Genomic DNA, 25,082 nt, shown 5'->3' on the forward strand with positions numbered 1-25,082 from the left:
CTTGGTTGTTGTTGTAGGACCAGCATAATTTTTGGCTTGAAATTGCAATAGACAGTTTTACAACGCAAAAATAATCACGTCAAAAATAATCACTTGTCACTTAATATTAGGTCTCTAAAGTGCGTTATATGGTCCATCTTATCAAAAGAGAATCTTTTCCTTTTTTCTTTCCTTCCTAATTATAGGATTAACCCATGGCTCATTACTCATTAGTGCTATTACCTTCTCAAGAAATATATAGCAAGCCTGTTACACTTATCATTGTTGTAAATAACAATATTTTGTTATCCACCTTTTTCCTTTTTTACAATCTATCTATCCTTTTTGGATGGATATTCTACCTGAAGTGATTTTTATGTTACTTTTATTTTGCGAGTATAATGATTGTTGACAATAGAAAAATGTGACTTCCTGGTTTGAGCAATGGTATGCGATGCTGATTGGAATGATCATTTAGGCTAAAGACTATCACAACATCCCTGTTCCCACAAAAGTAGACCCCAAAAGGAAGTGACTTAAAAAAATTTGACCTTGAAACCACATGAAGGTAAAGTTCCATGTGAATAGTGGAACATACAATATAATGTTCTGTTTTGAATTTTTGTGGTGCTGCATTCTCTAGAGTCTTTTATATTTATCATTTTGCTCATTGACTCTTTGTTTTCTTCTTTCTTCGCACAGTTACCGCGTCTATATAATATCTACAGGAGTATGGGAATTGTTACCTCCTTTCAGAATATTCTGGATAACGTGTTTATTCCTCTATTTGAAGCCACAGTAGATCCAAGTTCTCATTCTCAATTACATTTGTTTTTGAATCAGGTTCGTCAATCTGTATATTTATGCTCTTGTGCACACCTCTACTTTGTATGCATGGTAGTAACAGTCTGCGGGGCAAGAAATGTTACAAGAATTTTAAAGAAAATTGTATTAGATTAAAGATAATATGGACACCTATTTGGTCACTCAAAAATAAAAGTTCCAATTTTGCACTGAAAAATATCAAATATCTATCCAATTATTCTTTTATAAGATGATTTTCGGGAATATTGATTTACTCGTAATCAATAGAAACAGCTCAAAGAGCTTTGTGAATTCTCTAGAATCTATGAACCCTAGCTTCAATTTCTAACATTATGACATTCTCACTTAAAATTCTTATAATCTTATCTCAATAGCGTTATTACTGTAGCATGGAAAAAGGTCTTGCTCCATATTGCAACTGTCTGTGGCCTATACTGAATGCTTTAGACGAAAATACTTGTTTCATAGCCTTGTTTGTTTTCTTGATTTTTTTTTTTTTTGTTATTTACTTCAGTGTTCTTCTACATAAAGGTGGTTGGATTTGATCTTGTAGATGATGAAAGCAAACCAGAAAAGCGTCCAATGTAACACCCCGTTTTCCCAACATAAAAATTTCATAAAAATAATCAGAGTATTCACATAAAACGGAATGTCACATTCTTTTCTTAAAATCATAAACTGAATAAATAACTATTTATCCTTTAAAATTCAATAACAAAATCTTTAATACTTCGCAACGGAATTTATTCAATAACTAAACAGTCTTTGATCGTACGTTATATTTTTTTTTCTTTCTAAAATAGGTTTCTCCTATTTATAACCCTTTATTCTATTTTATCTTATTTCTCTTTCTCCCTAAAATTCTCTCAAATCTCATAACAACCCTTAAACTCAATATTATTTTATTTTCAAATCTTATTCTATTAAATAATATAATAAGCTACCTAATAAATCATATAATCATATAATATATTCTAAACTCTTCTTAATAAATTTTATACTCAATTAAATAATTAAATAAAACAAATAATTCAAAAGGGCGTTACATCCAACTAAGCATATGCCTACTCCTGCTCAATGGACAAATGAATTCAATCCAGCATACTCTTATTACCTCTATTACTGCTATGCAAACTTGTACACACTCAACAAGGTTTATGTTATTCACCATTCGTCTCTTTACTGAACTCTAGCTAGGTCTTTAACAATTGACCAATGCCTTCACTTCCCTTTTTTCACTAGTGAAAATGAGAAAAAGGTGGGGGCAAGACTGGACTCTAGAAAGGAATTTTTGGTTATTAGCCCACAAAATTAATATCTTACTGTCGGTTGGTTTCAGCTGCGCGAGTCTAAAGGAATGACAACAATTAAATTGCGGCCTCATTGTGGAGAGGTTATTTTCTGCACCCTAACTGTATGGCAAAATTTTGTATGTTTATTAAGTTGGTAATATTGATTTACTCATGCAGGCAGGTGATAGTGATCATTTGGCTGCTGCCTTCCTCCTATGCCATAACATTTCCCATGGCATTAATCTACGGAAGACTCCGGTTTTGCAATATTTATATTACCTTGCGCAGGTTAGCTCTCAGGCAGGAATATTCATGTAACATATTTGTTGTTTTATACTTTAAATCTTTGTAACGGGAAATTAATGTATAAATCATTTTATTTCCAATATTTTAGATTAGATCATTCTCTGTTTTGATGCATGATAATATACCAATATCTTCTCTTTAGGTTGGATTAGCTATGTCACCGCTTAGCAACAATTCCCTTTTCCTGGACTATCACCGCAATCCTTTGCCAATGTTTTTCCAGCGAGGGCTGAATGTCTCTCTCTCTACTGACGATCCTTTGCAAATTCATTTGACAAAAGAGCCACTGCTAGAAGAATATAGCGTTGCAGCAAAGGTTGTTTTCTGCAAATTCTTGGCATATTTGTTTCAAGGGTGATCAAATATTCTGTTTCCTTTCCTACAGATTATATATCATACTAAAATGTGCATTTGCAGGTATGGAAACTCTCTGCTTGTGACCTGTGTGAGATAGCTAGAAACTCTGTTTACCAATCTGGATTTTCACATCAAGATAAGGTAATTGGGAAGAATGTGGGAATTTTATGCTTTTACATAAATGTAATTATACTAAACGCAAACTATTGACTGTCAATTAATATGCATGTTTTGACTTTTTATGTAATGATTTCTTTTTCTTTTTTTTTGAGGTTAAAAAATTTGCTATTTGAGGGTTCTATCTTTTTAGGTCCTTTTTGAGTGTATATCAGGATCATTCTCATATTTTTGTAGTCTCTCAAGCTCTTGTTTGCTAAATTCATTTCATATTTATTCGTTAGTTTCTTCATTTTTTTTACATTATTATATAATAAGTTTTTTCCTTTTACAGTTACACTCGCTAGGGGATAAATATTTCTTAAGAGGTTCTGAAGGAAATGACATTCACAAGACAAATGTTCCCAGTTTGAGGATCTCTTTCCGATATGAGGTTGGAAGTTTGATACAAACATTTTATTTTAACTGGGCTTTTTTATTTAGTATTGAATAATGCTAATTAGTACGATAACATTTTTTCGTTCTAAACGCATGAATTGAAAGGCCTTATTATTATACACGTTTGACCCAATCAATTAGTACTTCTTTCCAATCTTCCATTATTTTGTTTTCATCTCCGATATCAACTTTCAATCGGAATTGAGACCAGCCATTAACGGTTTTTTGGCTGGTAAACATAACTTTATTCTATTGAATGTTAAAAGCCTCCAATGACTTCCTTAACAAAAAAGAAAGCCTTCAAGGACAGCGATGATGGCTCTCTTCTCTTGGATGGTAAAAACCAAATATATTTACAAGCATTCTTCCTTGTGGCTTTGCAATAAGTAAAGCCCAACTGTTGTGAATTGATGGCGATGGTTTGTAGAACTGGAGGGGCACAAATCTTTGGCGGTGTGTTGAGAAGGGAACCAAAGATAGTTCTATCATCGAGGGATTGATATGTTGTGTTAATTTTTTTATATTTCATTTTAATTAATTTTAAAATATAAACACAAAAACCAAGGTTTCGTGTATTTCGTGAGCGTATGTCTTCATACCAAACAACATCTCTCTTTAGTTATTTGTGCATGATTTCCATTCTTGTATTATATCCTGATTAAGGTTCTTGGTGCTTGTGCAGACATGGAAGGATGAAATGCAATATATTTATGCTGGTCAAGCCACCTTTCCTGAAGATGTAGATCCTTGAAACATGCCAAATGAAAGTCATTGTTCACCCTTGATATTAGATATTTACGTTTTGGCAGTGACAAGCTATTATTCGTTTAAACCAAGTCACACTTATGCTTATAACATAATTAACAAGCCAATGAATCCCATGCTCTCTTGCAAGTCCTGTTTCATATTGCCCCTCAATACTACTACTATCACTACTACTAATGATGATAATGTTGGAAGTCAATAGTATTATAGTAGTTAGTAATTAATAATAGTGTAACAATTTTGTTCTTCATCAGTATGAATAGGCTGAATTAGGGTTTCTAATCCTTTGTAACAAAAACATGAGTCTTTTAAATGAAAGATCCTCTTATGCATTTGTTTATTTTAGATTGTTGCAGAAAGATTTTAAAAAATTAATGTGTTATTGACATTTTTGGTGTAAATTGGGTAGTTTTTACGTTAGCATAGACTAACCCCTCGAGTCGGGTAGGACCACAATTTTAGTTGGTTGGTAAAGTAAAATTACCTGAGACATGTTAATTTTGGTATAGAATGTTGTTTTAATTCTGCTTGTGAATTGTTTTGTTTCAAATCTTGAAATAAGTCAATTGGATGAGTAAAATTTTGATTTTTTTTTTCTTTCCAGATTTTTAAGGTACAATCATTCAATGGAATCGATTTTGTTTAGATGTTTTAAGGTACAAACATTCAATGGAATTTATTGTTTAATATTTAATTTTCAATTGATATTGAAGTTATTTTATTTAATCTTTGTTTAAATAGTACTTCTTTTTTTAGTGTCGTTTTGAATAGCACTATATTAAGAAAATGGATTTTTGAAACTTTTTTTTACTTCCTATCATACCCTCATTTTAATCCATCAATAAAATCATATTTTTTGCACACTTTCTTTTTTCAATAAATTGACCGTCTTATCTTTATCTCAAAACTAACAAATTAAGTTTAGTTACTATCAATTTCTCCAATAAATTCCTATTATTTTTTAACACACTATCCCTCTTGCATAACAAACAATTGTCAACAATTTATCCCTCTTCTCTTTTTTTTTTTTTTTTTTTTTTTCCAATATAAGTTTCCTACTATTTCTTCTTATAGAACATTTATGGAGTCTTTTATCTTTTCTACTAGATTTGTTCTTTTAGCATTATTGTAGGAAATATTTTGTAAGGTATTATTGAAATAATAAATAATTTAACCCAAATTCCCATATTCCCTTTATAAATTGTTATAGATAACATTGTTCTTGTTGTAGTGATGTCTGTTTTTCACAATTAGATCAATAAACCCATGATATCTCATTTTATTCATCGGTGAGATTTATTGAACTAATGATAAAAACTAATTTGTTCAAGATGCAAACCATAGAACTAGCCTAAAATATATCTCAGAACTCATTAGTATTAAAGTTTTTTGGTTTTTGTCATGAGAAGAGGCAGTAAATACATCAGTATTTTAAGAGCCACTAGAATGTGTAATTGAAAATCTGAGTCAACTAGTTCCCACCTTTGGTCTTCAATGCAGAGTAGACTTTTGATGTCATATGATATGTATGATCTAGCTGGTATTATTCTCAATTCATTTAGAATAACTTTATACTTTGCCAATTTGCAAGAACACATGCTTGTACGTATTTTTAATAATCACTATTAAAAAACTCAGTCAACTTATCCTCCCATGGCTAGCTAATTATGCGGAGTAGACTTTTATTTAGCTGTAATCACTTTTTTTTTTATCAATTAAAGAAGAAGCTGCAGACACTCTTAAATCAGTTCTTCGAGGAGAATATCCTTAAAAAGTTGAAATAAAACTCAAAAGATATAGCATATCATTTTGTAATATAATTGTACACCTTTGGACCGGGTACATGTTAAACATGTTCTCATTTTTTATAAAGTATTTATAAATTAAAATTAGCCGATCCGACCCTATTTAGTGGGATAAGACTTAGTTCTTGCTGTTGTTTCTACAAGTTAAAATTAATATTTTAAGTTAAATACTTGTACACCCTCTTTTTTTAACTTTAGAAAATAACCCAATATTTTAAACTCCGTTGATTCTCAATTCTCTTTGCTTTAATTTCTACATATTTTAATGAGCAAAGAAGTTGCATAGATCAACCATCGATCTATATAAAAAGGGAAGTTCTCAAGTGTATAAGGTACAAGAGAGGAGAAACTTCCATATATCCAAACAAGTCATAATCTAGCTATAGCAATTGTAGATGGCAAAATCATCCTCCTCCTCCTCTACCAAACCTAAACAAACACATGAGGTATTCCTTAGCTTCAGAGGCGAGGATACTTGTAAAACATTCACAAGCCATCTCAATAGTGCATTAAGAAGGTTAGATATCAAGACTTACATAGATGACAATTTAGAAAGAGGGGATGAAATTATAGGTGTACTGAGAACAAATCCTTCCTAATTACACTATGACATCATCATCACTGTTGACTTCCCTTAATTCATGCATAACTATTATTGTTTAGGATCAATTGTCATTAGTCAGTACAATTGACTTACCTTATTCATGTACAATTGTTTTGCTCTACTGTAATTCTAATTCAATGCATTTAATTATTATGTAAATGCATTTGATTACCTTGTAAAGCTTGGACAGCTATAAAGCCTTGTACAACCGTGTGTAAAATATAGCAGAAATATATTAGCCTTTGTTAATTATTATGGTATCAGTTTTGCCATTTGCTTAACAGCATACCCTTTATTTTCGATCCAACCATGACCACTTCATCATCCACCACTACTACCAATTTCATATCCTCTGACCAAAAGGATCTCATGGAATTTAACACTACAACTCATCTTCCAATCAAACTCACATCCAAAAATTACCCAGCTTGGTTCAAACAAATTAATTCTCTTCTCATAGCTCGTGACCTTGTCGGCTATGTCGACGGCACGAAGCCCTGCTGCCACCACTGGTTCAGGAGCTTCTGCAGTATCAAATCCTGCACATTCCATATGGATCCGTCAAGATAAATTTCTCTATCTTGCGCTTCTTGGATCCTGCGACTCTGAAGCACGCTCAGTTATGGCTTCTGCCGACACCTCTCGCGAGGCCTGGGTTGCACTTGAAAGAGCCTTCGCCAATAGGTCTCAATCAAGAATCATGTCGCTTAGAGAGCGTCTCAGCTCCATATCAAAAGGAAACTCTGCTGTTTCCACCTATCTCCAATCTATTCGAAACATTGCTGATGAATTAGCCCTTATCGCCCACCCCATTGATGATCTTGAAATGGTCATTCATGCTTTAAATAGTCTAGGACCAACTTTTCGAGAGTTCACCACCTCCATTCGCACTCGCGACAGTCCTATCCCCTTCAATGAGTTATATGACAAATTGGTGGATTTTGAAATGTGTCAGCAACGCGAAGAGCGTCTTTCCACCAACACGCCTGTAACTGCAAATCATGTTCAGCGTCGTCATCATGCCAATGGACGCGGGCGTCCTTCATATCAGCCAAACACTGAGAATCCATCTTTCAACCACAAGAAACCTGCACATGTTGCTCCTGTCATCTGTCAGTTCTGCGAAAAACCAGGCCACTCAGCCAAAGAATGCTACAAGATACATGGCTATCCTAAAAAACCTCGCAATCCAACTGTTAACCTTGCTCACAGATCCAACTCATCCCCTCCTGATTGGCTCTTTGATTTTGGAGCATCGCACCACATCACCAATGATTTCAACAATCTCTCAATCAAGAGTGATTATACTGGAGATGATCACCTGCAAGTTGCCAATGGTAATATACTTCCAATCACACATATAGGTTCAACAATTTTATCTAAATCATCTTCTCCATTAATACTCTCTAATACTTTATGTGTTCCATCAGTTACACAAAATCTAGTTTCTGTTTCTCAATTGTGTCAAACTAATGATGTATCTATTGAATTTTTTCCTTGGCATTTTGAGGTAAAGGAGCTGCAGACGGGGGAAGTACTGTTGCGAGGACTGAATGAAGATAATGTGTACAAGTTCAACCCCAACTCAACCATCCCTCAGACATCCGTAGCCACAACCGCAACCTCACTTCAGCTTTGGCATCATCGCCTTGGCCATCCAGCTCCAAAACCTCTTCTTCATGCCCTTAAAACTAATAAAGTTCCCTTTACCGGCTCTTTCAATGCTTGTCATAATTGTTTTTCCAATAAAAGTCACAAACTTCCATTCTCTAAGTCTACAATTTCTAGCAATTATCCTTTAGAGATTGTATACTCAGATGTATGGGGACCTGCTCCTTTCAATTCAATAGATGGTTTTCGTTATTATGTTATTTTTATTGATCACTTCTCTAAATATGTTTGGCTTTATCCAATGAAATTCAAATAAGAGGTTTCCATTCTTTTTCCCATTTTTAAAAAATTGGTAGAGAAACAATTTAATACCACCATTAAAACCTTTTACTCTGATAACGGTGGTGAATACATAAAACTCAAATCATTTTTCCAACAACATGGTATCACCCACCTTACTACTCCACCCCATACACCTGAACATAATGGCCTCTCTGAACGCAAACACCGTCATTTAACTGAAACTGCTCGCTGCCTTATCCACCATGCTTCCCTCCCACTTACATTTTGGTCCTTTTCCTTTCAAACTGCAGCCTATTTAATCAACCGCTTGCCAACTCAAACCCTACATATGACCACACCCTACAATATCCTCTTCAAAACATCACCCAATTACATCAAATTAAAAACATTTGGTTGTCTATGCTTTCCTTGGCTTAAACCTTACACCAACAACAAATTGGAACAAAAATCAGAACCATGTGTTTTTCTCGGGTACAGCTCCACTCAAAGTGCTTACAATTGCTATAATTTCAAAACAAACAAAATTCACCACTCACGCCATGTTCAGTTTTTGGAAAATGAATTTCCATACTCATATGACTTTAACTCTACAACTACTCCTACAACCTCTCCCACTACATCTCCTTCCAACATTAACCAATCATTTACTCCTCTCACAAATCACATTCCTTTATCTACGTCAGAGTCTAACTCACCGTCAAACTCCATCTCACCAATAACCCCTATAGTCTCAACCAACCAAACCAACCAGCACCATATCACTAATAACCCCACTATTACTTCACCTCAAAATTCAAACTCCACTCCATCCAATAATCCTCCAAACATTAATATCTCTCCAAATCCAAACTCAAACCTACACTCTACATATACTCCAAATCAAACGCCCTCCCCATCCAATGAAACCTCCGACAACTCTCCAACATTGTGCACATTATCTCAATCTCAGTCAATTCCAGCAACACAGCCCCCTCTAGTTCCTACTCACAATATGGTCACTCGTGGACAGAAAGGTATCTTTAAGCCAAAGAAATTATTTTCAGTAAGCAAGTATCCCATTCCTCCTTCTGTGGAACTAACTTGTGTGTCTAAAGCTCTTCAACATGTTGAATGGAAGCAAGCGATGTCAGATGAGTTTATGGCTCTAATGAAAAATGGAACATGGTCTCTTGTACCACCTGAACCTCACTTCAATATCATTGGTAACAAATGGGTTTTTAGATTGAAAAGAAATCCAGATGGACCGATAGCTCGCTATAAAGCACGGTTGGTTGCCAAAGGTTTTCATCAACGTCCTGGAATTGATTTCAAGGACACGTTCAGCCCTGTAATCAAACCTCAAACAATCAAACTAGTGCTTTCTATTGCTATCTCAAAGAAGTGGCTACTCAGCCAAATGGATGTTAACAATGCCTTCTTGCATGGAACTTTATCTGAGGAGGTCTACATGTCTCAGCCTCCAGGTTTTATTCACCAGAATTTTCCGCATCATGTATGTAAACTCCACAAATCTCTTTATGGTCTAAAACAGGCTCCGCGTGCATGGTACAATGAGCTTAAGTCTTTTGTTGTAGCATATGGGTTCAGCAATTCAAAATCAGATCCTTCACTCTTTATTTACAACAAGGACAATGTCATTTCATATTTTTTAGTATATGTTGATGATATTTTGCTTACAGGAAATGATTCATCCTCTCTTCACAACTTCAAGCAAGCTCTTGCCAAAAAGTTTTCTCTGAAAGATCTTGGAACACCTAGTCATTTTCTTGGAGTTGAGCTTCTCCCTACATCCACTGGTATCTTTATGACGCAGCATCATTACATCCGTGAGTTGTTACAAAAGGCAAATATGCTTGATGCAAAACCTGTAAGCACACCCATGTCTACCTCATGTTCACTTGCTTTAGAAGATGATCCTTCAACGTGTGATGCCTCATCCTATCGCAGCATCATTGGCTCACTCCACTACTTGTCGATCACTCGCCCAGATGTAGCCTTTCCGGTAAATAAGCTTTCCCAGTTCATGCAAAAGCCAAATGCTACTCATATGCAAGCTCTCAAGAGGGTACTTCGTTACCTCAAAGCCACTATATCTCACGGATTGCACTTAGTCCCAACAAAGTGCCTCACTCTCCAAGCCTTTTGTGACGCTGATTGGGGTGGTGACATCAATGATAGAAAATCCACAGGAGCATATATAATCTACCTAGGATCAAATGCAATATCATGGTCCTGCAAAAAACAGCCCACTGTCGCTCGATCCTCGACCGAAGCTGAATATCGCACCATTGGCTCAACTACGACTGAACTCCTCTGGTTACAACAGGTCCTAAAAGAACTTGGAATCAATATTCAGCAGCCTCCAGCTATTTTTTCAGACAACATCGGTGCAACATATCTATGTGCGAACCCAGTTTTTCATACTCGAATGAAGCATCTTGCAATAGATTATCATTTCGTTCGTGACCTTGTAGCCAAGAACCAGCTCACCGTGTCACATGTACCATCCAGCCATCAACTAGCTGATCTCCTAACTAAGCCACTCTCTTCGACGAGACATAGTTTTCTAACCTCCAAGATTGGCGTCGTTGAATCCTCCTCCATCTTGCGGGGGCGTATAGGTGTACTGAGAACAAATCCTTCCTAATTACACTATGACATCATCATCACTGTTGACTTCCCTTAATTCATGCATAACTATTATTGTTTAGGATCAACTGTCATTAGTCAGTACAATTGACTTACCTTATTCATGTACAATTGTTTTGCTCTACTGTAATTCTAATTCAATGCATTTAATTATTATGTAAATGCATTTGATTACCTTGTAAAGCTTGGACAGCTATAAAGCCTTGTACAGCCGTGTGTAAAATATAGCAGAAATATATTAGCCTTTGTTAATTATTAGAAATATCACAAGCACTTCTCAAGGCGATCGATGAAGCAAAACTTTCTGTGATTATTTTTTCGAAAAACTATGCAACTTCAAAATGGTGCTTGGATGAAACTACAAGTACAAGTACCAAAGTTTCTCTCATCCTAGAGACAATGTTTTTAAGTGTAATGAATTTCGATAATGAATATGATCTTCACATATTTGGATAATGATTTTAAGTATAATGAATTTCAAATATCCTTGTTAGAGGCTTTTCTTAACTTGTTACATGGGATTTTATATGAATATGATTGGTTTTGGCTAGCCATCAACAGTGCTTTCACACATTTTCCTCTATCTTTATGAGTTATATGAAGCTGCATTTTTTTTAAACTGCAAAATTTATTAATCGCAAGCAAGCACAACACGCGCAAACACTTACGAAAGCGAGTGCCGTTAATAAGCGGAAAACACTTGCAAAGCATCAGCCACAAAGACAACTAGCTACAACCAGAAAGTGTTCCCCCTCAGAAAACAGGAAACAGAAAACGTAGCAGGGGCTAAATCTCGACAGAAGAGAAACTGCCTAGCAGAAACATAGCAGCTGAAACGAACCGCTAAACGCCCACAACAGCCTGGAAAACCAAAAAAAGCATCACAGATCACCACCAACCACTCCCTACTTTTGACAGATACAATCACCGTGGTCCCAACACCAAGATAAAACCTTAATCTCCTCCACCATTTCCTCCACTTGTACACTCGAATTTTTGAAAATTCTCTCGTGTTGGGACTTCCAAATCACCTAAATTGTAGCATTCCAAATAATCCAAAACCCCTTTCGCAACTTCAAATCTCTTGCTTCCCCACTTAAGCAATGAAAATGATCCAAAAGGTTTTGAGGAAGAGCAAAATAGATTTGTATCCAGTCCAAATATTTGCGCCAAACTCGAGATGCTATATGACAGTGAAGAAAGCGATTGTTCGAGGTCTCTGCTACACCATCACACTGCGCACAATTAATAGAGGATTCCGGGTCTAACACATTCCGTAAAGCAAGGTTTGTTTCAGTTGGAATACGGTCCTGAAGGAGCTTCCAAGCGAATACACCACTTATTTAAAGCTACTAAAAATTAAGCTAGAAGAATGCTTTTTTTACTAACAAACTCATTGTCAATGCAGACTTATTTATCATAAAATTTCAAAATCCATTTCAACTTCACATACACTTCTGTGATCTATATCAATTGGCAGAAACCCAATTCAACTTCTCCTTGTTTCTAACGCACAAAGCTTTCACCCTTACCTAAAATATATTAGAGACTTGAAAGGAAATATCACTTAGGTTTCTTAATATTCTTTACCATGTTTGATCTTAAATTGAGAATACATGTCTCTAAATTGATAACAAACATGTTCAACTATGTTTTTCTTCTCAATTATGTAATGTAGCAAACTAGTAAGCAGACACCACCTAGTATGACACAAGAAAAAAATATGCAAGAAAAAAATGATTAGCAAGTTCATAAATAGAAGATCTGTTCATCCCACACTCACAACGAGTCAAGACCAGAGAGGAAATAAATTGAGAGAGGATACAACATAAATGAAACATCACCCATGATTTACGTACTAGTTGATTCTTTTAACAGCTAGAGTTGATTCTTTTCTGCTCAATCTCATACAACGATGAAGAAAATTGAATGGACAAACCAGAAGAAGCAAGACATTAATCAAGAAACCATATTGAAAACATCCCACACAAATGAAACTAACTAGACCCTGCTTGCGCTAAGAACCAAAGTCTTGATTTTGATTAGCGACGCAATAACATCTGCAATATTAATTCTTGCTTCAGGTGAATCTTCACAACAATTCAGGGCTAAACCAAAAATAGATGACATGTAAGTCAATATGTCATCAATTTGTTCCCCAATTTGTTGGACTAAATTTGAATCCAAGATCTCCATAATTGAATTAGGAAATGATCCACTGATCCATGTCTTCAGGCTTAGTTCTGGAACAAACATATCATCTGTTGGCTTTCTTCTTGTAAAGATTTCCATTAACATGATCCCATAGCTGTACACATCTCCTTTGACGGAAACAATTCCTTTAGATCCATACTCTGCATGTTAATACTAGTTATCAGATAGTGTAAACAATAAGGCTTAGATCCATACGATGTACACATTAATTACAAATATAACATGTTGATTACTGACGTGTATTGTAGATCCTTTTTCTTGACAAAATCAAATAGATTGGTTAGGACTGAAAACATAAAGAAGAAAATGTTATGAAGTAAAAGAGAATAAATGACCTGGTGCAAGGTATCCAATAGTAGCTAAAGTTTGTGTGTAAGTTTGAGATTGTCCTTCATCCATGAGCTTGGCAATACCAAAATCGCTAACATGTGCAACCATATTTTCATCCAACAAGACATTAGAAGGCTTTAGATCACAATGAACCACAGGCATTGAAGAACCATGATGAAGATATTCCAATGCAGATGCAACATCTATCATTATATTTAACCTTTGCAAGAAACTGAGACAATAGTTATTTGAATATAACCATTTGTCTACACTTCCATTTGACATGAATTCCATTACCAATGATTTGAAATCAAGATTTGAGCAACTGCTGATAATCTTTACCAGATTTCGATGTCGTAGATTTCTCATTGCATTGCATTCTGCATCAAAGCTCTTTGATTTTGCCTCTGATTGCAAATCAATTACTTTAACGGCAATCATCTCACCATCAAGAAGCTTCCCCTGATAAACAGAGCCAAATCCCCCCCTTCCAAGGAAATTACTCTCATTGAATCCATTAGTTGCTTGCAAAAGTTCATAATAGGATATTCTTCTTGGAGTTCCCAAAGTTGACAAACCCCTTTCAAGAGAAGTTTCGTTCTTTTTCCTTTTATTATGCTTTAAAAGTATGATGCACGCAACAACCAAAATGGCCGACACAACTATGGAAAGTATGCATTTCAATATAAGTTTTTTTTCCATTGACCATTTCTTAACTTGCTTACCACATGTAGGTACAAGGAGGCGAGGATCGCCGCAAAGTGCATCATTATGCATAAATGATTGAGCTGTGAAATTTTTGAAATGTCCACCATCAGGAATCTCTCCTTGTAATCTATTATATGAGAAGTTGATGTTTTGAAGATACAAAAGTGATTCTAAGGATTTTGGAATAACACCAGTTAACATATTTTGGGACAAGTCCAAAGAGATCAAGCTTACCATTTGACCAAGTGATTTGGGAATTGATCCAATCAGTTTATTTTGTGCTAAGACGAGATTCTGCAATGTTTGTAAGGAACTGATTATTGTTGGAATGTTGCTTGAAATCTGATTTCTTGATAGGTCTAATAGTATAATTGCTCTCAAATTCCCAATCTCAGGTGGAAGATTACCAATTAAAGAATTTGAAGAAAAATTTATCTCTAATATATCTCTAAGACTCCAAAGAGATAAAGGTATTCTAGAGTTTAAACTGTTAGATCCTACATTTATCCTTATAATAGAAGTCATATTTCCCAAACATGTTGGTAAAACTCCAGAGAGCTTATTATTGTCTAGATACAACTCACCCAAACTCTTCATTTCACAAAACTCTTCAATAAATGATCCTTGTAGTCCATTGCTGCTAAGATCCAAATACTGAAATTTCTGCAACCCTTTGAATGTACCAGGTATTGGTCCATTTATATTATTGTAATACAGATCAAAAGATAGCAAGTTGCTCATGTTTCCAACTTCTAGGGGAATATAACCACCAATTCCACATGATTCTGCCCTGAAGAATTCTGAAGTTAGGTTTCCAATTGACTTAGGAAGATTGGATATATGATTCCCTGATAGCTCTAAATATTTCAAATATCTACAATTTGTCAAGGAAGTAAAGAATTGATGAGAATCTTCTATTGTCAAATTGTTGTTAGATATGCGAATCGATTCAAGCAATCCTAAATCTTCAAAAGCAGTATTGGGTAGAGTTCCACTGAATACATTCGAATGCAATTGAAATACAATAAGCTTAGAAGAGTTGAATATGTTATTTAGAATATTTCCAACAAAATTGTTATCATTCAAGAATAGATATTGCAGACTAGGAAGGCTATATCCCGTATTTGATGGAATTGTGCCTGAGAGGCTATTATTTTCAACCACCAAAGCAGTGAGTGATGACAAGTTGAAGATTTTGGAAGGAATAGATCCACTTAACCTATTGTCTCCCAAAACTAGCAGCTCAAGTTTATCAAGATAGCCAATCTCCTCGGGAATCGTACCTGAAAATGGATGAGAAACAATGTTGTTAATAGAAACACTACTTTAATGTTAATAGAAACAATGTTATTAAGATGGTTATTTCTCGAGGGACAATAAATTATCCGACCACTTTTTTGCTTGCAGAGCTAACACATACTTCATGTCATTTGATAAATAGGATTGAACAATGTTTGACATTTTTAGAAAAGAAAAAAAAAAAGAATTAAATTTAAAGATAAAATAAAAAGGTAAAAAGCTAAATACAAAAAAAAAAAAAAAAAAAAAAAAAAAAAAAAAAAACAATTTGTCAAAAAAAATACAACAAATTTGTCTTTTGTAGAATATCATGAATGCTTTTCAACCGTTGGATATTTATTATTACTTTCGACGGAGTTTGGTTTTTGTGTGTTTTGGTTTACCTATCTATTAGCGTTTTTATAGTTGGCAATATATAGAAATCCTCATAAAGAAATATTAGAATAAAAAACTTAAAATTTAAACATTATCATTAAGGGTGACGATTTGGTTTGGATCGACATAGCATCGCCATATCAGCATTGTATCGAGCTCCCCAGGGACGGCCCTGCTCACAAATCTGTATTTCATGCATAAAACATACCTCATGTAAAATATTTCATGGAATTTTGTATTTCATGTTTTGTTTTTTCATGTTATCTATTTCTCAAACAAGTTTTTATAACTAACCTTACTCGATATTTCAAAGGCATAGAAAGCGATATATTTTCAAAAGTTTGAAGGCATAAACATGATAAAACTAACGAACATATGAATGATCTCAGTGGTGATGAGGAACATTGGGATAGGTCATAGGCGTGGTTGATGGCTAGGGTTCCTATTTTAGTAGAAATGAAATCGAGTTTGAGTGATGAGATGATATGATGATAGAAGAAAGTGAATGGATTAAGTAGTACTTTATGCTGGGCTTTAATTTTGGGCATACTCATAAGTGTGTGTGAAGAGGGATAATAATAGTAAAATGGGGAGTGAGGTTAGCATCAGTTCGATTCATCGGTTTATTGGATCTCAAAATGAAAAACCGATAACCAAACCAAACAAGATTGGTTTAGATTGATTCGGTTCGGTTTTGAACTGAACCAGACAAGGTCGGATACATTTCCGGTTTGGAATTTTAGTTTCATTGATTTTGTCCGAACTTCTTACACCCCTAATTATCATTAATAAAAAAATTATATTTAAGATATAAATTAAAACTTTGTCGAATATGTATTGGGCAAAAAAGATCTAGAGGTGAACCCTTACTATTTTTAGTAAAATATTTAATTTTACAACAAAAATAATTGGAAGTCAGCATTTTATAAAAAAAAATTTCAAATTATCTTCTAACTATTCTAGAAATATTAATCAGTTTTTTTTGTTCCAATTTTGCCCTTCCTGATGGCTTTAAGGGGCCTTTTAGTAAATATGTAATTGATGAGTTTTCTTTCTTGACAAGTCATCGTTTTTTCCTTATATATATATAGGCAGGTTATACGACTTTGTTTCATTTTCTTCTTCTGTAGCGTTAGTGTCTTAGTGAGTTTTGTTTCATCGTTTCTTCTTCATTTTCTCTTTCGTTCATCGCCATCGTTCAATTAAAGGCTGGTTTTTTCATTTTTTCTTCTCATGCATGTCTCTTTTTTTGGGTTTATGTGGTTTCTTTTCTTTTGTTTTTCGTTTTGATTGGTTTTTCTACTCATCCAGCTTAGTCGAATGAGAAATTGAGTTTTGTATGCGTGATATGTTTGTTTCAATCGTTTGATTTTGTTTATTCTTTGGGTTTTGATCGATTTATGTTTTTTTAACAAAGGGGGAGATTGTTTATAGGGTTTTTGGTTGAATGTTTTGGTTGAGATAATTTGAGTGGATTTTGGTTAAATTGGATTTTCCAATATCTGATTTTCTTTGTTTTTGGAAGGTTTTGATTTGAGTTTTTTTTTTTTTTTTTGGTTGTTTGTGTTTATATGGTGATGATTGGTTTCTTTTGTAGGTTGTATGTGTTATTGTATGTTTCCTGATTTTTTTTATTACTTTTTTGCATGCATGCATGTTGACTTTTTGTGTTGTTACCTGTTTTGTTTGTTTCTGGTAATAAGGACATTGAATATTAAGATTCAGAAATTTGATGACACAAAATTTTGAATGATTGGTTTCTTTACTTATTTGAGTTGTGTTTGGTCGAAAATCTTTGATTTGGGTAATGATATGAAAGATTTGTAAGGCTTTGATTTGGTGTTGAAATGAGTTTGAATCTGTATGAGTTTGTGCTAATCATGTTTGTGTCGTTGAAAGACTTTGATTTTTGTGGTTAATGTCAAGGCAATTCAATGACAATGAGCAAGACTTTTAGGTACCCAGCTGAGTTTTGGAATTTGGGAAAATTTTTTGTTAAAGAAATGCATTTTCCATCTGTAATCTTGTGTGTAGAAGTCCTTTTCTGGTATAGCATTTATGCAATGAATCTTTGAGAAGCATTTGAATTACATTGAGCACTGCTACCTACATAGGCTGTTTGCATTTAATAAGTAATATCGACACATGCAGGAGAAGCCCTTTGGCATAAGAGTAACTCTCTTAATATTTTGAAGTCTTCACCACAATCGATTTTCATGGTTTGCAAAACTTTTGTATTCTTTAGAATATATCTTGCCAAAAGATGCTCACTTTCTTGAACAAAGCCTTTCCCCATTGAGGCTTGTTAAGCTTGACTTGGAGGCTCAATTCAATAAATTCTTAAACATACATAAAAAGATTTGCATTAAGATTCCCTTTGCTGAAGCTTTATCTCGTATGCCTCTATATGCCAAGTTTTTAAAAGAAATTTTCTTAAAGAAAAAGGCTATAGAGAACAATGAGACAATAACTTTGACAATGGAAAGTAGTGCAATCATCAAGAAGCCACCTCCAAAGCTTAGAGATTCAGGTAGTTTTGCCATCCCTTGTATGATAGGGAGTGAAACCTTAGAAAGAGCCTTATGTGACTTAGGTGCTAGTATTAGTTTGTTTCCCTTATCCCTCTTTAAAAGGATGGGAATAGGAGAGTTGAAACCTACCGAAACAACATTGAAGTTAGCTGATCGCTCTACTATACAACCTATCGGATATGTTGAGGACATCCCCATTAAAATAGAAGGGATATACATCCCGACTGATTTCATGGTTCTTGACATAGATGAAGACAATGAGTGCCCTATAATTCTAGGACGACCTTTCCTCGCTACTGCGGGTGCTATAGTTGATGTTAACAATGGTAGGATTGTTTTTCAAGTGAGCGATGGGATGGTAGGATTTGATTGAAGAATGTTATGAAAGGTCCCGCTCTTTATTCTTGTTGCATGATTAAAGATTATGATGTGAAAGAACGCTTTTTAGCATCATCTACACAATATGATCTCTTTGATCCTTTCTAAGGACACTTTCTTAACGTCAAGCTAATGACCATAAAGAAGAGCTTCGTGGGAGGCAACCCACGCATTTAACTGCTTTGTTTTGTTTGTTTTTTGTTGTTTTAGGTTATTTTGTAGGTAATTGTCCAAGAACGATTCAAGAAAATGAAAATTTTTGAAATTATGTGTAACACATTTAGAGTGTGAATTCCACGATTCCTTGACAGTGATTAAGGTGATTGCATCTACACATTTGTCAAGATCTGGAAGTTCATAAAAATGTTTGGAGCTATAGTGTGTTTTTGCTCAAACCACGTTATAATGCCCATTGTTCATGTCAACAACTATTGCCACCTAAAATGTTATACTTTTGTAAGCAAGTTTATAGTAGTTTAGCGTGTAGACACTTGATTTTATAGATCTTTGTTGTGATCAAGGCAATCCAATGCATATGGTATTGAACTTCTTAGATATGACTATGATCCTCATCCTGATGATTTAGGGCCTGTTTGTTTGGGTTTTTTTTTTGAAAAAAAAAATCTATTTTTTTGATTGTGGTTATTCATCTTGATTTATCTTAGCATTTTTGTGTTGTTTATGGATTTAGGGTGTTCCGATCCATATCGTAACTCAGTACAGAGACCTTGAGCATTGGAAGGCATTGCTTGAAGATAACAAGACTTATGTTTTACATAATTGTCTTGTGTTCGATAATGATGCTGCGTTCAAGTATGTTGATCACCCGTTTAATGTGGTGCTTGGCCCTGGTTCGAAGGTGACAAGGAATGATAAGCTTACAGACATTCCGTCTCATGAATTCAAATTTAAGTCCTTTAAGGAAATTGAAAATGGAAATTTGAAACCGGATGTTTTGTATGGTATGGTTATTATTCTTTTCTGTTTGAATTTCTTTGTTTTTTGTTTTGTAGCTATGAAGTTGATAATGACGAATATATAGTTTTTTAAGAAATCATTGGCTTTATTCATGAGATTGTGAAGACGTCGGTGTTTGGTTCTGGAAAAAAGCCTTGCACCAATCTTGTGCTCAGAAATGAAGTGTATGTTTCTATGGTGTTTGAATGTTGGATTGTGTAATTTTGTTTGTATTGGATATGTATTTGAGAATCTTCTTGATGGTGCAGTGGAAATTTGGTTGATGCGACTTTATGGGATAAATATTCTCTGGATTTGATGAAATTTCTTGCTGAACGGAATGATGTGGGCCCTGTTGTTCTGATCTTAACTTATGCTTAGTGCAAGCTTGCAGGTTAATTCTTTGGTTGTATATTTTTTGGTTAGTTTTTTCCATCGTTTGTCATTTTTTTGGTGTTAATTTGTTGGTTCTTATTGTTCAGATAATGGTAAGCCGAATATTTGCAACAATTGGTCCGGCACAAAGATGTTTATGAATTTGAAGCATCCAGTTGTTGAGAGATTTATGGCTACGTAAGTCCACTATAAAATGTCCATTTTAGATGTCAGTTTTTATATTTATTTCCAATGTTTTTGATGCATATATGTGTTGATGCAATTGTTTTTTTTTATTATTATCAAGCAACAAATGCAACAAAACGGCAGGAGAGGGCCTGCGCCCAGCCAACAACAAAGGGTCGTAATAAATAGTGTTCGAGCTCAAGGTCATGGCTTATGTCGAAATCTGTGTGAAGGTTAAAGTTCTTCTCGGAGATCACAGAATGATGAATTTTCAAATCTCGCACAAGTTAGGCATATTGGTGAGTTTAGGGACTTCATCCAGGTTATTTTTGTTTGTATATGAGGATATTTTTACATATTTTGTTAATGATGCATTTGTTTGCTAATTTATTTGTATGATTCATGTTAGAACATATATTGTATTACTATCGGGAGAACAAAGAAGTTTAATCCTAACCAGTTTGGCTGTTACTATGAGAGTTGTCCTAAATGTCCGAGATCTTGGAAATCAAATGGTGCTGGCTATAGATGTGGATGTAGAGAGGATGTTGAGGTTCCGTTTACAAGTTTGTTTATTTCAACGTTTATGTGATTAATCGATGATTTTTGCTTTGGCATATATTTTCTTATAATTAAAATTTCTTTTTACCATAAAATTTACCTTTTTTGACAGATATAAGGTGGTGGTGCAAGTTGTGTATGAAGGTCAGAAGGCTGATTTTGTCTTTTGGGACAAGGAATGTGTTCAGATTCTTGGTGTGATTGCTGATACTCTTAGAAAGACTATGCAAGAGGTGAATCTGATTGTGAAATTTATTTTTCGTTTTATTTTAAATGTATAGCAGCTCTTTTTGTAGAAGTTCTGGTTTTTACAATTGTGTCTGTTTATGAAGATTGGCGAGGATGATCCCATAATATATCCCAAACATTTGGACAATTTACTCAATCTTCAGTTGGCTCTACACATGTAAAGTATCAACCATATTATCATCAGTCATCTGTGCAAGGATTTTCTTCTGATCCCGCTGTTATTCAGAGAATCAAGTGTCACCTTCAGCCTGATGTAATACAATCAGATGTGCAAGAGGTTGGTTGATGAAGTTTATTGAATTTACTTACTTATCATTTTTCTCTATTTTAATTTCAATTGATTTATCTATTTATTTAATTCTGACTTATATTTTTTTATTCATTCTTTTTTATTGCTTTGCAAACACGGATATTAACTCATCTATTGATCGTCAGTATCTAGAGTTACATATATGCATGATTATTACATCAGTTGTTTCATATAAATGCCAGCTTACAAGTGACGAGTCATTAATTAGATGTTTTAGTTTAATATTTAGTTTCGTTTTAATTAAATTTAAGTTTATTTTATTTTAATATTATTTCTTTTTTGAGCTATTTTACTTCAATTGCATATTTCAGGAATGAATATTTGATGGATTGAGTCTTGGAGCAAAAGAAAGGGGTTTTGGAGCTGATTCGGTGCGAAAATACGAAGATTCGGAGACAAAAATATATCTCCCCCAAGTCAGAAGCTTGGCACGACCCGTGCTAAGGTTGGCACGGCTGTGCCACCTCCCAGATAGCCTTTTGCTGCTTTTGCTTAGATTCTAAGCTATTCTATTTAGTTTTACCACAAAGCCCTTTGTTTGTGGAACATTCTAGTGACGTAATTGCTTAGATTTTAAGTCAAATGTAACCTATAAATAGAGTAGCTAGCCATCACAAATATTCATCTTTTCTTTGGAATTCAATAAGTAACAACTGTCTTTTGAATAAAAGTTCTTTTCTTTTCCTTTACTTTCTTGTTATTTACTTTTATGCTTTCTCTCTTCTTCTTCATGTCTACGATGAACATGAGTGAGTAGACTTCTTATGTCTTGGGATTGTTGGATAAGTCTAATGACATAATCCTAATCAAGTCAAGCCTTAAACCTTAATATTATGTAACCCTAGTTTCTCTTCTAAATTCACCATTTTAACATGGATTAAATATTATCAAACTGCGGAAACGAAAGTGGAGGGTTTGATAATCGTTAATCCATCATTCCAAATGTTAATTCATAAAACGAAAGTGGAGTTTTAATATTCGATCACGTGAATTTAGACAAGGATTGCGAAACATGAAAATAGTCTAGTGAACCTTGAGACATATAGAGTTTCGAACTTCAAGGATTCTTATAGTAATCAACCATGAAAATAGGCGTGCTTGCTAGATGAACACACTCACTGAGACCGATAGGAGATGTGATAGGCTTAAGAAAAGCTCGTCTTTAGAAACTAGGTCTAAAATAAGGTTTTAGGTTTAATGGCTTGGCTTGTGAATGATTTGTCGCCTATGACGGACCAACGATCCCAAGGCTCTCTTTTATTATTATTTTCTCTTTCAACCATTTGAAAACAACAATCTTGCAACTTGATTCTCTTCTAATCACCAACTAAAAGTTAATTGAATTGAACAACTCCCTTCTTAAGACTTAGTGGCACCATAAAAGAGAACCAAGAAGTCGTAACACTTCATCTCTTTCCCTTTTCCTTAAGGGATAGAGCTAGCGCTTGGTTCCATTCCCTAGAAGTCGGTTCCATCACTTTATGGGATCAAATGAGGCGAGCATTCCTTCCCCGATTCTTTCCCCATCTAAAACCGCTAAACTAAGAGATCAAATCACGCGGTTCAACCAAAAAGATGGGGAGTCTCTATATGATGCGTGGGAGCGTTTCAAGGAAATGCTTAGACTTTGTCCCCACCACGGCTTGGAAAAGTGGCTCATAGTCCACACTTTATATAATGGCCTAACATATACCACTAAGATGTCTGTTAATGCAGCTGCAGGTGGAGCCTTGATGAACAAGAACTATACGGAGGCTTACGCATTGATTGAAGACATGGCTCAGAATCACTACCAATGGACCAACGAAAGAACCATCACCGCCTCTACACCCTCTAAAAAGGAGGAAGGTATGTATGAGGTCTCTGATTATGATCACCTTGCTGCTAAGGTTGATGCCTTAACTCAAAAATTTGAAAAACTTAATGTTAATGTTGTCATACCTTCTACTACATCTCCTCCTTGTGAAATTTGTGGTGTATTTGGTCATATAGGTGTTGATTGTCAGTTAGGTAGTGTTGCCAATAATATTGAGCAATTGAACTACGCTCAATACAGCCAAGGAACTAGACCCAACCAAAATTTTTATAAAAATCCCCAAGGTTCCTATGGACAAGTAGCACCACCAGGCTATACAAACAACCAGAGAGTAGCTCAGAAATCAAGTTTGGAAATTTTGTTAGAAAATTGCATGATGAATCAAAATAAACAACTTCAGGAACTCAAAAACCAAACGGGATTTCTAAACGATTCTCTCTCCAAACTCAATACCAAGGTAGATTCTATAGCCACACACACCAAAATGCTTGAGACCCAAATCTCCCAAGTGGCCCAACAAGTGGCCACCTCTTCTCAAACACCGGGTGTCTTTCCCGGTCAAATCAAGACAAACCCCAAAGCTTATGTCAATGCTATTTCTTTTAAGGTAGTAAGTTAGAAGAGACCGTTGTTAAATCCTATATTAAATTCTCTTTTAATAGAAGGAGGAATAAATCCTATATTAAATTCTAACATCAGAAATAATGTGACTACAAGAAATATATAGCAAATATGACACATAATATCAGTGCTAGGAGTACCTGAAAAGTAGTTGGATGATAAATCGATATATTCAAGTGAGGACAAATTTGAAATTGATTGAGGTATGGGTCCAGACAATCTGTTCTGAAAAGTATCCAATACTTTCAACTGACGAAGTTTACCAATAGATTGGGGGACAGAACCACTAAAATTGTTAGCAGCAAGATACAAATATTGAAGTTGTGATAAGTCCTCCAACGCTGCAGGAATCCCCCCTTCAAACTTGTTATAGCTGATATGAAGAACCTTTAATCGGCGCAACCGACATACCTCTGTAAGAAACTGACCACCGAAGCTATTATTTTTTAGGTCAAGTATAACAAGAAAGGACAGATTCCCCAAGTTTGGAGAAACGGTACCTTTAAGACTCATGTTTCGGAGAATCAAACTACGGACTCTTCCGTGTCGCTCATCACAAGTTACACCAACCCAATTGCATACAGAAGAGGAGGTTGACCAATTCTTAGACAAGATATCATAAGGGTCTGAAGTAATGAGGGATTTGAATGCTAGAAGAGCATATTGATCTGTTGTGATGTTTTTTGTATTCACAGCTAAGCAAGCCACAAAACAATGCAATGATAGCAAAAAAAGTAAGATACAAGATAATAGATTCACCATTTTTCCTTAAAGTGTGTGGATGAGAGACGATGCAAGGGACTGATAGGGATGATATATAGTGGTTTAAAAATGAGTTTCCCACGCTATTATTAACAATATTGACGTTTATTTCACTCTCCACTTTTCGTCATTTTGTGTAAATGTGAGAGATTCTTATATCGAGAGTGTTGGTAGGGGCAGTGCTTCAAATCAACCAAGTCTAGATAGATAGATAGATATTGGAATGATTTTTTTCCAAGTTGCAATTTAAAAGTCAGTCAATGAAAAAAGGACAAAAGTATAGCGTACATAATTGCATGGAAAATTCCAATATGTCCAACAATAATTCATTACAATCCGACGATTACTAGTAAGCATTG

The 25,082-nt window shown here is 34.7% G+C and overlaps 2 protein-coding genes and 1 non-coding gene across 3 annotated transcripts; 1 reads left to right on the forward strand and 2 right to left on the reverse strand.

Annotated features, from left to right (window-relative positions):
- Window positions 1–1,849: 1,849 nt before the first annotated feature.
- LOC25502831 (AMP deaminase) lies at window positions 1,850–4,134 on the forward strand (the record flags this gene model as incomplete). The annotated part of the gene is made up of 7 exons (XM_024773009.2): window positions 1,850–1,957; window positions 2,144–2,197; window positions 2,274–2,384; window positions 2,545–2,718; window positions 2,820–2,900; window positions 3,211–3,309; window positions 3,997–4,134. Coding segments are annotated over 7 exons (696 nt in total), but the record flags the coding sequence as incomplete, so codon positions are not given.
- Window positions 4,135–13,052: 8,918 nt separating this feature from the next.
- LOC120575828 (probable LRR receptor-like serine/threonine-protein kinase At3g47570) lies at window positions 13,053–24,743 on the reverse strand. Its single transcript, XM_039829088.1, has 3 exons — window positions 24,102–24,743; window positions 13,601–15,586; window positions 13,053–13,405 (listed from the first exon to the last, which is right to left on the reverse strand). The coding sequence occupies exons 1-3, from the start codon at window positions 24,721–24,723 to the stop codon at window positions 13,053–13,055; spliced, it is 2,961 nt and encodes a 986-aa protein (XP_039685022.1). The 5' UTR covers window positions 24,724–24,743.
- LOC112417670 (small nucleolar RNA R71) lies at window positions 23,063–23,169 on the reverse strand. Its single transcript, XR_003008263.1, has one exon. It is a non-coding gene; the product is annotated as a small nucleolar RNA R71 (small nucleolar RNA).
- Window positions 24,744–25,082: the final 339 nt, after the last annotated feature.

Source organism: Medicago truncatula, chromosome 8 (genome assembly GCF_003473485.1).
Source record: "Medicago truncatula cultivar Jemalong A17 chromosome 8, MtrunA17r5.0-ANR, whole genome shotgun sequence".
Taxonomy (NCBI): Eukaryota; Viridiplantae; Streptophyta; class Magnoliopsida; order Fabales; family Fabaceae; genus Medicago; species Medicago truncatula.

Excerpts from the sequence above, each read along its gene's own strand:
- LOC120575828 (XM_039829088.1), bottom strand. The coding sequence starts at position 24,723 with ATGGTGAATCTATTATCTTGTATCTTACTTTTTTTGCTATCATTGCAT. Across the intron at positions 15,587-24,101 it reads ATCATCCAACTACTTTTCAG|GTACGATTCCCGAGGAGATT; the intron begins GTACTCCTAGCA and ends ATCCATTTTCAG. Across the intron at positions 13,406-13,600 it reads TATTGGATACCTTGCACCAG|AGTATGGATCTAAAGGAATT; the intron begins GTCATTTATTCT and ends ATTAACATGCAG.